Source organism: Apostichopus japonicus, chromosome 23, assembly GCF_037975245.1.
Source record: "Apostichopus japonicus isolate 1M-3 chromosome 23, ASM3797524v1, whole genome shotgun sequence".
In the NCBI taxonomy this organism is placed as follows: Eukaryota; Metazoa; Echinodermata; class Holothuroidea; order Aspidochirotida; family Stichopodidae; genus Apostichopus; species Apostichopus japonicus.
Window position 1 is genome coordinate 12,560,945 of NC_092583.1, and position 14,322 is coordinate 12,575,266.

The window sequence follows — 14,322 nt, forward strand, 5'->3', positions numbered from 1 at the left end:
CAATGGGTGTACAAGTATTCATTTTTACAAGTATGCCTGTACATAATTGTTGCTTTATTTCTCTGTTCAACTTGTTTCTTTGCCAATTATTTATTTGTGATCTTTCCCTCTTTTTCAAATACTTTCTATTTCTTACCCCCATTTTTCTTGTTTTTGCATTGCCGTTGTCATTTTGTCTCTTATATTTAAAAATGATATCGTTCCTTGCTTTGTTCTTTACAGTCTCCGGTCAGACTTGCTCAGTCGATGAGTTTCAATGTACCAACGGCTACTGTATACCACGACAATGGGCCTGTAACATGCAGTACGACTGTCTAGATAACAGTGATGAATCCCCGCTCAACAACTGTGGTATGTCAATGTATTCAATTGATGCAATTTGGGCAATTTTATCAGACGGCGCAGTTTGTTGGTCGCCACTCCAATAAACTGAACTTTCTTTAATATATAAAATGTGTCCCATCCAGTAAAGTGTACAACACATGGTATAACAGGAAATATCTCGATCAGTGTTCAAAGTTTGTGTAGGAGTTTTGACAGCTCTGAATTTTGTCTCTTGTAAAGTAGTATGACCATCCTGTGTACCAAAGCCTCTATACATTCATCTTTGGAATTGTATTTACGGCAATATGACTATTTTTGTATAGGTTTCACACAACAATTAATTTGAGTTCCCATTGAGTTACACACTAAACTCTTCACTTTCCAAGGCCGCTAGAGCATAGATAGAAGTTTCAACGCACATGTCCTACCCACCATATGATAGCTATGATGTCTTGGGCTATCACAGCACATTCAACTTTTGCCACCATGACCATTTAAATTTTGAGCTAGAAGAGCTCAATGTTTAGCATGGTGCTCCCCTTCCCATCTGCCAGCTGTTGCTACGGGATCTTCTTGTTTCACGGAAGATTTTGTAAAATACCTTAAATCACCTTCAATCCTCCAGATTGTTAGACAGACCATCAGTAGTTTATTTCATCCTCTTCAAAATCCAAGCATCAAAAGGAATGATGATGATTCAGAAAATGCCATAAATAGTTAATACAGTAGGTCACTTTCATTTCTGACAACAGTTAACCTCTCAGGCGGACGTGCACTACTCTAATTGTGGCGTAATACCCTATAGCACTTTGGGACGCGATGCTACATAAATGATTCCCTGCAGTTCTTCGGTCGACAAGAGAATATTTAAAAATGTATAGCAAAGTTTAACCTATTAACCAATAGACACTGACTTTAAATTAAATATGATAAACTACTTGTAATAAACATGTTCTCTAAAGAGATAAGAACTTTTTTGTTCTATTTGAATGATATGTTTAAGTCATAATGACAGGTGGATGCTATTTTGTCAATGTGTGATGTCATAGTTTTCCCCAGGGGGTGAAATCTATTAAATCTCTTTTCATTGGTGAAAACAATTAATCCTTATTTCGCTTAAATTGGCTTATAAATGCTAGTATTAGGTATTAATGGTAGAAACTTCATCATTGTAGCAACAGTTAACATTAAACTTCAAGAACTAGGTTTTGAGCCACCCAGGAAAGAAATCCAGTATTTGGAACATATATCCTCTACCACAAAGTGCAAATTTTTATAGAATATTGTTACGTCAACTTCAAGTTTACACATTAAAAATATGGTGGTGAATGGAGACCATACCCTTAGTGCTGGGTGTTCTTTGACCTCTGACTGGTGTCCCCTCGGCTATAGGAAATCAGGTTCAACTCCAGGCTGGATAGCACAATCGGTAGAGCTGCCAAGTCCTTGTATTCCTCAGGGGGCCTGGTTTAAATCGGTGCTCTATAGCCAAAGAACATTCAGATTTACTTCTCTCCTGGCTTATCTGTCTCCTCACAACCTTAGCACTCTCGTTCTACCATGCCTAGAATGAACTGGTATGCTTTTAACAATGTGCGCCCTCTATGACCGGCTCCTGCGGTCAATGCCTTCAATTCTCATTCTACCATCCAAAGTACCGTAAGCTCCTCACTCATAAAAATTGAGTAAATTTAGTTAATTAAAATTTAGTTAGTATTTCCAGATTTGTCTTTGTTTCCCTTTTGTAAAATTTTATAATCATTTATACTTATAATCATAAAGTTGACGATTGTAAGTTTTTATTTTATTTTTTTAAACTTTTCTTTAAAAACCATATAAATGACCTTGCTGTTTGATATTTTGCTGTCAATTTGCAGATCCCAGTCCCTGCTTAGCAGGCTTCTTTACCTGCACAGTAGCCCGTCCAAACGAAAACAGATGTATCCCACAGAGTAAGGTGTGTGACGGCGTCAGCGATTGCGAAAAAGCTGAAGACGAACAGCAGAATTGCAGTGAGTAGTATTTTAGATGATAAACCCCTGATGTGCAATTTAAGTAAGTGGGCCTGGCGGTTCGATCCTAGCAGGATCTTCTTCAGAGGCCCACTTACTTTAATACATTCTCTAAATTACACAGGCTCTTTAGTGGATATTGCAGTTGGCCAACAGTTTTTATTTTATTTTGAAAAACATTTATGGCGGAGGGCAGGGAGATAGAATGGCAAAGTGATTTAATAAAAAAAAATTAAAATGTAGCAGCGAATGAACCAGTTAAAGGCATTGAAGGCACGCCCAAAACCCTGTGCGGCCATCTGAAAAAATGAACTTTCTGTTGCTTGCAAGTGACGTTTTGTTCGTGTCGCTACAAAATGCAGACAGTGATGAAACGTGATACCTTGTTATCTTTAGCTGGACCTGAGATGTCCATCGCTGTATCGTTTATACATTGTGCTGTGGGTATTGACCGCAGCTGTATGTACTGACTGTACACTAGACTTCACACCCTTTAACTTGTGAGGTGGCCAAGGTTGAGGGGGGTGGACTGGGGTGGGAGGTGGAAGAAAGGGTATCAATCTGGTCATATTTCCAGCTTCACCTCAAAACTACAGATAAATTGGGCATTATTTACACTGTCTGTGCTTGTGTTGTGTAGCAGGTTTGAGGTAACTTGTGAAGTTTAACTTTTTTGCAAAATTTTGAGAATGTTATCAAGTATGTATGTAAATATGTGCAAAGAAACTTTCTCCATTTTTTGGTGTGCTAGTTGGTAATTTTGTGTAACGTTTTTTGACTATATCACACCAGACACACTATTTCTCTGGTAGTCAGGTTAATACTGCCAGGTGTGAAATTCAGAATGACAGAGACATCGCTGTATTGCATAGCAAAGAATTTCAGGCATGTCCACTTGATATTTTATCACACCTTTGGTTTGTGTAGCCTCCAGTCTAAGTAAAAATTACTTTCATGATTTGCGGATTTTTTCATTGAACTTTATCATCGCGACACTCCCATTAAAGTTCCCCTTCTCTCCTATATTCTGGTGGAAGATGGCGTAATACTTGTATTGTTTGAGATATAAATATATATATATATATATATTTACATATATATATATATATATTGTATATATTTACAGTACATATATTTATTTACATATATATATATTTACATATATACAGTATATATAAAGGCTGGAAGAGTTTTTCACTGTTCTAAATTTTCCAACTCATTACGTTTTCATTTGCCTTTGTCGTTTACCTCCATTTCATTAACAAAAGTCTGTTTAAAGTATCTCTCTGAAGATCCGGCTTTAAGAATCACAAATGACTTTGAGTTGGTTAGAATCATGTTTGATCTCTAGAGTAAGGCAAATATGTCACCAAAAACAAAACTAGTATTGTTCGATACAGGTGACAAACTCCTACAGTGGAATGACGACCTTCCTTACCGGTTTTGAACCTCTGGACATATAATCAGCATCCATAACCTAGTGGTTAGGGTGTCCACATATAAAGCGGGAGGCCTGGGTTTGAATCCAGGCTGGAAGTTTTTTCACTGTTCTAAATTTTCCAACTCATTACGTTTTCAATTATATATAAATACCTCTAGTTAAAACCCCAATCTTGATGTTTCATCCCAGAGAGATCAAGATATGGTTCATTCATTCATTGAATATAATAATCTATTCTGACTGGTTGTTCTTTGTAGTTAGAATTTCATCGAAAAATGCACGCACGCCTTTCTGCAGAAATATATAATTTTTCCTCTGAGGATCGATGATTTTGAAAATTATAATGAAGGAAAGAAAACAAAGACATTTTCATTATCAGTTGCCCTGACGGCATCACTCACGCTGCTGACATTGTCATCAGATCTATGCATTTACGACGTACCGCCAAATTTTAAAAAAAAAAGAGAGAGAGATGTTACAATTTCACGATGCAAAATGCTATGAAACTTGTGATTTTTTTTTTGATTTTTTTTTGTTAGTCGTGAAAAAATTTTAGCAATTTTTGCTAAACAATCAGTTGCAGCCACCAGATTGTACTTTTAAGGAACAAACTAATTATTGGCTAATGATTTATTGCCATAGGATTTTGAATGGTTCCAATTTTTTTCAAGGTGTCAAAGTAACATTTTCTTAGCTATTTATATATATGATCTTTTCCTGTTTTGTGCATAACTCTACAGCATTGCTACAATGTGACCCTCACAGGGAGGTCAGATGTAACAATGGTCTATGCATCACCAGGCAACTATACTGTGACCATAACAATGACTGTGGTGATGGATCTGATGAAGGTGCAATGTGTGGTAAGAAAATTAAAACAATTTCTCACTTAATTGGCTTTATAAAAGACATGTGATGGTATTGAAGGCTTGTAAGATAAACACAACAGTGTAAGGACAAAGTAGAAAATATGATGAGTAGTAGTAGTAGGAATGCAAGTAAGGCTGATCTAAGCGCAAGTAAGAGTACATAAAGGCGTTGAAGACTCGCCCAAACCGCGTGCTGCGCTCTGTAAAAGTTAACTTTCCCTTGCTTGCAAGTGAAGTTTTCTGCTTGTCGCTACAAAATGCAGACAGTAATGAAACGTGATACCTTGTTATCTTTAGCTGGACCTGAGGTGTCCATCGCTGTATTGTTTGTACACTGTGCTGTGGGTATTGACCGCAGCTGCATGTACTGACTGTACACTAGTGTCTAATGAACGAAGGTACAGTAGCAAGCTGTGTGCGCATTTTCTGGGATCGATGGTGGTGTCTAACACTTCTGTTACACCTCATTCGAAACTAGGTCAGATTACCGGCATTAGACGTTTCTTTTTGCGCGAGTCTTCACACCCTTTACGGTCTTCAGTGTTTGTCCCTTGAAATTTGCTTCTTGAAATTTGCACATCGTAAAGCACATCCTGGAACATCATGACGCTCCTTATTATATCTACAGACACTATGGAGAATTCAGTCATAGAATTATTTTGTCTTTGTGAGGAGGGGGGAGGGATTTCTTTGAGGGTGGCATTAAAAATTTGCATTTTTGAGGTTTGAGAATGAGTTACCAGTATTAGACTTTCTAGCATAATTGGGGGTAGTACTCATGACCTTTTAATCCTGCACTAGTACAGTATTTCTGCTAGATTTCCAAATTGTCCCGAGCATGAGTAGGAGTTCAAGTACAGATCCGTTAAGGTGGATCTGAGTATGAGCAACTATATTCTAAAATTACGAATGAATATTTACGGACTTACTACAAATCCGCAAGAATTGACATCCATTTTGATTTGCTTTATCACAAGAGAGACGTACGTGTGCACCATTCTCATGACAAACCCTGTACAGTGTAAAATTAAGAAAATGAAACATGTGTTGCGACAACTTTGCAAGAGGCTGACTTAACAAATATTTATTTTTGTCTCATTTATTTGTTCAAATACAAGATATTGATAATTGTTGTAAAAGTGCGGTAGTGGCATAATTTACGTGCATGCCCAGCCATCATGAAAGCAACAACACATCTTCAGAAAACAAACTCATGCAATGCGAAGTGGCGTTTTATTTGAATTTTTTGTTTATTTAAATGTGATAGGATAAAATATATCAGTCCTAGCATTTATTAGTGAAGCAGGTTTCATGCATTAATACTGCAATGGCACAAAAGCTACTCACCATTAGGGGGTGAGTGTTATATATTCATATATTGGCATTTATAATATCACTATCGTTTGTATGCACACCATTATCAGATCATAAAAATCATAAAAAATCATAAAATGGTTAAAATCATCAAAAAGTCATTTAGTTGGTTACCATGGTTTTACCATTATTTTGGAAGGAAGAGGCAGAAAGTTGGATTCAACTCTCCAAAAATTATTGCAAAATTAAGAGTTCATAGAGATTTCAAATGTTAAGAAGTAACAGGCATTTTTCAAAATTTTAACATTTTCGTGAGTTAACGAGGGGGGGAGCTTTTATAGTGATTAGAAGGATGCAAACGAACGTAAACTACTGCAATTTACTACTTTAATTATCTTGGAAGAGACGGATGCATAACGTATCAAAACTGTCATTTCGTCTTCTACGTGTACATTTCAGTTCTGTTGAACTTTTTAGCTACAACTTTTGATTAGTGAAAACGAACAGTCTTTACTGCAGTTTTGTCAAGTTTTGCAAATGTTGTGCAAACAATTAAAATGAAATGCTGAAATCTGCTTTAAAATGAAGATGACTTTGAATCAGAACTATTGTTTTGATATATCAGTCCAACAAAAAAAGAAAGAATTCGAATGTTAGTTTTGTTCTTATAGGTCATCTATTTTTTTTTATTTTTTTATAAAGATATTCATCTTTAAAATAAAAACTAAATCGCTGGAGTGCTCAAAAAAAATTTGATGTTGTTAATGTCCGCTCCTCAATGCAGGCCTAAACGTCAATGTTAATCCATTGTTTTATAAACTCTTATAACTCATCATATGTCAAAACATATTCATTGAAATTGATATGAAGAAAAACAGAGCACCTGTGGGTGACATACAATACTATATTTTCCTCGACAAATTTGCAATGCATTTGAAACATGTTATTTCAGGCGGCAAATGTTTCATGATTTCCTGTTTAGTTAGACTAAGTATGCCAGCCACTTTGTTCAAAAGAGTCATTTCTTGAAAATTAAAAAATTATAGTATAGACATACCACCCCGGATTGTTGTTTTATGTTAACGGTCTCTGACTTATTGAAATTTATTTTGTGCCTTAACTCATCCTTTCGTTTCATTTTAACAAGAAGTTTTGGTGGAAAGGTACACATGTTTTAAGGTATTCAGTGTAAAGGCCTTCAAATAGTCAAGCAATGGAAAGTTTTCAAAACTGCTTAACCGGAGGGTCGGAATTATTCTTGAATTGAGGAATGTCAAAAATAGACAAATAAATATCTCTGTGGCTAAGTACTAAAGATATCTTGCTAATACTGGATTTTCTAGCATATTTGGTCGTATTATAAATGGTTATGTTCAACCCGGTGCATGAAATACAACAACTTTTACTGCGGTCACACTTCCTTTATTGAAATGTTTATATGAATGTAGTATATGAACTCAATTATTTTAACTTTATCACTTAAACTTTATTATTTAAATCAAGAGCACCCATGATTCATTGTTTTTTTTCTTGATACCTTAATTGTCTGATTCTTTCAGTCTATGAAGAATGCGATCCTTCCATCGAATTTACATGCGGAAACGGGAGGTGCATCTCGGAGCAACTTCTCTGCGACGGGGAGAATAATTGTCGAGACAACACTGACGAAACTGACGATAGTTGTTGTAAGCTTACTGGGCCGATAACTGGTCTTGTTAGGTGGGGGTAGGGGTGGAGTTATCGTGTGGTGAACTCATGATCAGTCATTTATATAAAATAAAATATTAACATAATAAATACATTGTTACCAGCTTAGTGATCCAGCCATGTTTAGGGGGGGGGGGTTGGGGTTGAAACAAGTGGCACATCCGGTGCCTCGGGTGGAACTGACAAACATATACATTTAAAATTGATCTGTGCACTGTGTATTGATTGATCTGTGTATTGATTTTTTTATTTTTTTTTATTTCTCTTTGATTTCTCTTGCATGTGCACAAAAAGTAAAACCATAAGTTGTATCGTGAAAGAAAGAAACATTCTTAATGAAAGACAATAAATTAAATTAGAATAGGCCGACATAATATTTATAATACTTGGTGCAATTGAAAACAATTATACCAAGGAAGCTAGTATTTTTCCCACTCTGCACCTTTCATATTTCTAATTAAAATATTCTTTTGTACCCCGAAATATTCTTTCAAATACAACAGTAATTTATTTTGCCTTGGGATTATCTTTTGTAATTTGCAATTGAAGATATAACTTTTGATTATGAAACTAATTACATTTAATTCACGAGCGAACTTTGCACCAAATAACACAATGGAGATATCTTAAACTATTATATTCGCCCCTGCATTATTGAGTAAAATTTGTAAATTATTCCAAATCTTAGCCGAGTGAGCACAATCATAAAATAGATGTTCATTGGTTTCAGTATATTCGTGACAAATATCACATTTATCAGAAGTGATAACTTTGATTAAATGAAAATACTTGTTAGTTGGAATAATCCTATGCAACAGTCTATATTGAAACCATCTAAGTTCTGTGTATCGATTGATCCGTGTATCGATTGGTCCGTGTATCGATTGATCCGTGTATCGATTGGTCCGTGTATCGATTGGTCCGTGTATCGATTGGTCCGTGTATCGATTGGTCCGTGTATCGATTGGTCCGTGTATCGATTGGTCCGTGTATCCATTGGTCCGTGTATCCATTGGTCCGTGTATCCATTGGTCCGTGTATCCATTGGTCCGTGTATCCATTGGTCCGTGTATCCATTGGTCCGTGTATCCATTGGTCCGTGTATCCATTGGTCCGTGTATCCATTGGTCCGTGTATCCATTGGTCCGTGTATCCATTGGTCCGTGTATCCATTGGTCCGTGTATCCATTGGTCCGTGTATCCATTGGTCCGTGTATCCATTGGTCCGTGTATCCATTGGTCCGTGTATCCATTGGTCCGTGTATCCATTGGTCCGTGTATCCATTGGTCCGTGTATCCATTGGTCCGTGTATCCATTGGTCCGTGTATCCATTGGTCCGTGTATCCATTGATCTGTGCATTGATTGATCTGTACGTTTCTTTTCAGTTGAACCGTCATGTCCAATGGATCGCTTCCTCTGTGATGTTAAGAAATGTATAATGGACAGCCAAGTATGTGATGGTGTCACTCATTGTGACGATGGGTCAGATGAACAGGGATGTGGTAAGATAACGATGATGATAATAATAATACAAACTATTTAAAAACTGCTGTTGCTTTACAATATTTAGATAGCCATTTCCATGTAATATTGTCGTTTGGAAGCCAAATTTTGAGGTTTATGAAATCTAGAAACTATGATAATAGAAACACCTATTTTAATAGTTTTATACAGTTTCATATTCAAACTTAGTAACTGCAATTAATTTGCCTTCTTTCCATGGGGGACTCCCCTTCTCCATCCCTTTCCCCACCCACTCTCACCCAACAATCTCCACTCTTACCCAACCTCCCCTCACACCCAACCTTCACTCACACCCAACCTCCAATCACACCCAACCTCCAATCACACCCAGCCTCCACTCACACCCAACCTCCACTCACACCCAACCTCCACTCACACCCAACCTCCACTCACACCAAACTTCCCCTCACACCGGACCTCCGCTCTCACCCAACCTCCCCTAACACCCAACATCCCCTCACACCCAACATCCCCTCACACCAATTCTCCCTCCCTCACACCAATTCTCCCTCCCTCACACCCAACCTCCTTTCCTCACACCCAACCTCCTTTCCTCACACCCAACCTCCCTTCCTCACACCCAACCTCCCCTCACACCCAACCTCCCTCCCTCACACCCAACCTCCCTCCCTCACACCCAACCTCCCACCCTCACACCCAACCTCCCACCCAACCTCTCTTCCTCACACCCAACCTCCCTTCCTCACACCCAACCTCCCTTCCTCACACCCAACCTCCCTTCCTCACACCCAACCTCCCTTCCTCACACCCAACCTCCCTTCCTCACACCCAACCTCCTTTCCTCACACCCAACCTCCTTTCCTCACACCCAACCTCCATTCCTCACACCCAACCTCCCCTCACACCCAACCTCCCTCCCTCACACCCAACCTCCCTCACACCCAACCTCCCCTCACGCCCATCCTCCACTCTCATCCAATCTCCCCCTCACACCCAACCTCCCCTCACACCCAACCTCCCTCACACCCAACCTCCCCTCACACCCATCCTCCACTCTCATCCAACCTCCCCTCACACCCATCCTCCACTCTCATCCTCCCTCCCTCACACCCAACCTCCCTCACGCCCAACCTCCCCTCACACCCAACCTCCCCTCACACCCAACCTCCCTCACACCCAACCTCCCATCACACCCATCCTCCACTCTCATCCAACCTCCCCTCACACACTACTTCCGCTCTCACTCACCATCTTAACATAACTTTTTGTGATGGGCTTATGAAATGTTTCGTGAAAGTTTGATGATAGTTTTTTTACACTGATGATAGATATTTTTGTATGACTCAATAAATACACACATGATTTGGTGTGTAGAACCTTGGAAATGCTGAATAGAGGAGGCCCCTACCCTCCTCCATAGCATAAATTGCACCAAGAGAACCCTACAAAGTTCCCTGTTTCAAACACATCCACTAGACAATCTTAAAAAAACAAAGTGGAATTTTTCCAAAAGTTATGTGGGATATTCAACATCCCAACCATATGCCTGCCCATTTAAATATAAAAGGTATCACAAATCTTTCCACTTCTGACCTTCTTTCAGGAATAAACGAATGTGCCAGTAACCCTTGCCAAATGCGCTGTGTGGATACAAGAACCAGCTTCTATTGCACTTGCAACGATGGTTTCAGGGTCTCCGAAGATGGTCGCAACTGCTCAAGTAAGTCAACCATTACTGTTATAACCCTGTGTCATTGAGGAAAAAAAATGATCTTTGTTTTCAAACAAGTTTTGGAAGGAGAGGTTGACCAGTCCCAAGGATTTATAAATAAAAAGCCTTGGGTTTCTATTATTTTCACTGTTTTCAGACATTAATGAATGCGACGAGAATCCTCAGGTGTGCGAGCAGGTTTGTGAAGACACACTCGGATCATTCAGCTGTAAGTGTGCCGCAGGATACCGACCGCAAGATCCTAACGAAGTCACTTGCCAACATATGACAGGTAAGTTTGCTTTGTTTTCCCACTTCCAGTGGCGGAGCTAGGGGTATTGGTCAGGAGGGGCGAGAATGGTATGTAGAGGCGCTTTCGACACTATCTAAGCGGAGCGCCACCACAGGTTGGCGCGGAGCCTACAAACAATTTTTGAGTAAAGATACTCCCTAGATCGCCGGAAATGACCCTTTCCGGACATTGCTAATTTGCAGATAAACGAAGAATAAATAGGTGTCATCGCCATTTTGTCAGAAAATTACACCAACAAAATGTGACAAATGTCAATAGGTATTTGAGAGCGCAATAAAAAAGTCAATAATTGCGAATAAGTAAAAAGTTGTAAACAGCTGAAAAGGGCGTCAGCAGTCCATTCGAGTCCGTCAGGGGGGGCATCCGCCCCCCCTGACTTTAGGGACGCTCCACCACTGTTTGCTTTGATTTCCCACTTCCCTGTTTTCTGCTACAGTTGGCTACAGTAATTTACCAGTAAGTTAGTATACGTTCAATTGGATAAAAGTGTTTTTTGAATTAAATCTCTGATATCAAGCGTGTATGGAAAAGATTGTTTGTTCAATTTGCCTTTGATCGGGTGAGAGAACAAAGGAATGGTTGTTTTACGCCTTCCTTTGCTTTTCCATCTGAAATGGGGGGTTTTTTCTTCAGATTATTGACATTCACCAACACAGGTTCTTCTATTAGTTGAAAATTAGCTGTCTGACATGAGGTGTTAGCAACAAGCCAATCAGCTTTTGTATAATTTAACATTTTGTAATTGTTAAAAGAGAAAGTGATTATACTGTAGCTAGGCTGGTTCTCTGTTTGCTTTTACTCAATTTACCTTTTCTTGTTGTTATTGTTTTCTTTTTCATTGTTGTATCTTTGCTGTAGACATTTTTTCTATGTGTTTGTTATCAAATATTACGAGTAATCGGACCGTAAATTGTCATCAAGGTTTTGCCCATGTCTCCTTTTTCTCCAGGCGGTGATCCCACGTTGACGTTCACCAACAGATATTACGTCCGCAACTCTGGTGTCAAAGAACGGGATTCGGACTACAGCATCATCATTCAGGACTTTGACTTTGTGGTGGCGATTGATTTTGACTGGTTGGAACAGAAGCTCTATTTCACCGACGTGATCAAGAACAAGATTTATCGGATGAATCTAGACGGCTCGGAGCTGGAGACCATCGTCTTCACTGGTGTTCCTGATGTAGAAGGTCTCGCCGTGGACTGGATTGGCAGGTTAGCGATGGCACCAGGCTTTTTGGATGGTTTCTGAAGATAGAAAATTGGTCTTGGTTAGCTGGGTTACACTTTGCAGACTCATATCTGATACATATACTCGTACTATGTACAGGACTGCTCTAACAGGAAAGGCTCTTAAATTGATGCCTGAAATAAGCAAGGGCATGGGGGGAGGGGGATGGGTGCAGGTGGGGTCGTAGGCTGGACATATGCGATCTTACATAGAGCAATTAAGACTTTTATCCAAAAATGTAAGAATGATTGGTTCTTTTATAAAGTTCATTTTCATTTATTAATAGTGTAAAGCCATCTTCATCTTGTATAGGGTGTTGTGTTTGACCACTAGATTCATTTCTTTGGTGCGCTAGCTCACTTTCTAACGGCGTGTGTGATTACATGCAGGTGTGATTACATGCAGGTTTGATTACAGCAGTGATAAGTGTTACCTGCTTTGACTGAAAATACAGACCTAACTTATATTCTGAAGATCTGAAAAATGTGCCAATTACCAAATAGCTTCCTACAGCTATATTGTACCAATCACCAAATATCTCCCCCCCCCCCCTCCTCTCTCTCTTTCCCTTCCCTTCTTTCATAATCACCCTCCTCTAAGATACCTATCTGAGAGAGAGAGAAATTCTTCAAACTGAAATACTAAATAAATATTTTGTTTCCCCTTTGATATAGGAAGCTGTATTATACTGACCGGGCATTGGAAATTCTTCAAGTTTGTGAATTAGATGGTACTTCAAGAAAGACATTGCTCAGGGATTATTTGGTTGAACCTAGAGGCATAGTGGTTCATCCACGAAGAGGGTAAGTTAAAAGATACAAGATTTTTCTGTCTTTATCGATTCTGTGATGCGATATGTGATTGGAAATAAAGGTACAGTGATTTGTTGATGTTATAGCATATTTCGTAGAACACTAACTGGTGACATGTTTCTTTTGCTTCTCCAAATGCCCTTGCCAGCCAGACAGTCAATAATATGTTACCCATTAAAATTGTGTATATTAATTTATTTCATTTCATTTATATAAATCATTTCATTCATCTCCATATTTATTCATTATATTTTTGGCCTCTATTTAGGTACGTATTCTGGACAGATTGGGGTTTCAGGTCTTACATCGGTCGTCTCGGCATGGACGGCTCCGACCTACTACAGATACACAATCACAACATCGTCTGGCCGAACGGAATCACCATCGATTATACCACGGATAAACTTTATTGGACGGATGCCAGCCTCGATCATCTATCGTAAGTAACAAAGGTCTCATTGGATGAATGTTGTATAATACTTACATATTAAAAAAAAAAACATGTACATGCTCCTTGAATGTAACCCTGAAATGTGAAGTTGTAGTCCCAAGTTTAGCTCTTTGAAAGTAGAGATAAAAGTTATCATTTTATCTAAAGAAAGGAGGATAAGTTGTGATGGCCTGTCTGCTGGCTGGGGAAGGGGGTTTCCAATCCCCTTTTATGGGAAGAAAAATTAATCTTGAAAAGGTACCTACATGAAATTGGTCCCATATTTAAAGTAAAGAAGATTTCATCGTACAAGGTCAGAAATAGTGGAACGACTATTTGACGATTAACCTTCAGGCTTTGATGCAGGCCAAGTCACTGTCGAGAAAGTTTTGCCACTGTATTTATTACAACTTTATGGCAACTAACGAAAACTTCATACCATTTTAAAAGATAATAAAATCAGAGCACCTGGATGCTCAGCTAAAACAGAAAGGAGAGGACTTGTTCAAGAAAAATGTCTGGATATTATCGTAGTCATGTGATGAACCTACCAGGTTGCCTGCCGTAATCAGCTATAGGGCAACCGATTCCAGTTAAATCTCCTTCATGAGTTTGTTTGATATTTTTGCCTCAACATTTCTTTCTTTTTGGAATATGATGATCATTCAAAAG

At 38.7% G+C, this 14,322-nt stretch overlaps 1 protein-coding gene across 3 annotated transcripts in view; it reads left to right on the plus strand.

Annotated features, from left to right (window-relative positions):
- The window catches only part of LOC139964987 (low-density lipoprotein receptor-related protein 2-like), a 66,185-nt gene that overhangs the window by 24,977 nt on the left and 26,886 nt on the right, over nt 1–14,322 (plus strand). For all 3 annotated transcript variants that reach the window (XM_071967112.1, XM_071967111.1, XM_071967110.1), the window contains 10 exons: nt 223–351; nt 2,202–2,336; nt 4,518–4,640; nt 7,520–7,645; nt 9,055–9,171; nt 10,758–10,874; nt 11,023–11,157; nt 12,128–12,392; nt 13,083–13,211; nt 13,489–13,659. In XM_071967112.1, coding sequence (XP_071823213.1) covers nt 300–351; nt 2,202–2,336; nt 4,518–4,640; nt 7,520–7,645; nt 9,055–9,171; nt 10,758–10,874; nt 11,023–11,157; nt 12,128–12,392; nt 13,083–13,211; nt 13,489–13,659 — 1,370 coding nt within the window. In that variant the 5' untranslated portion in view covers nt 223–299. The remainder of the gene's footprint in view (nt 1–222; nt 352–2,201; nt 2,337–4,517; nt 4,641–7,519; nt 7,646–9,054; nt 9,172–10,757; nt 10,875–11,022; nt 11,158–12,127; nt 12,393–13,082; nt 13,212–13,488; nt 13,660–14,322) is intronic.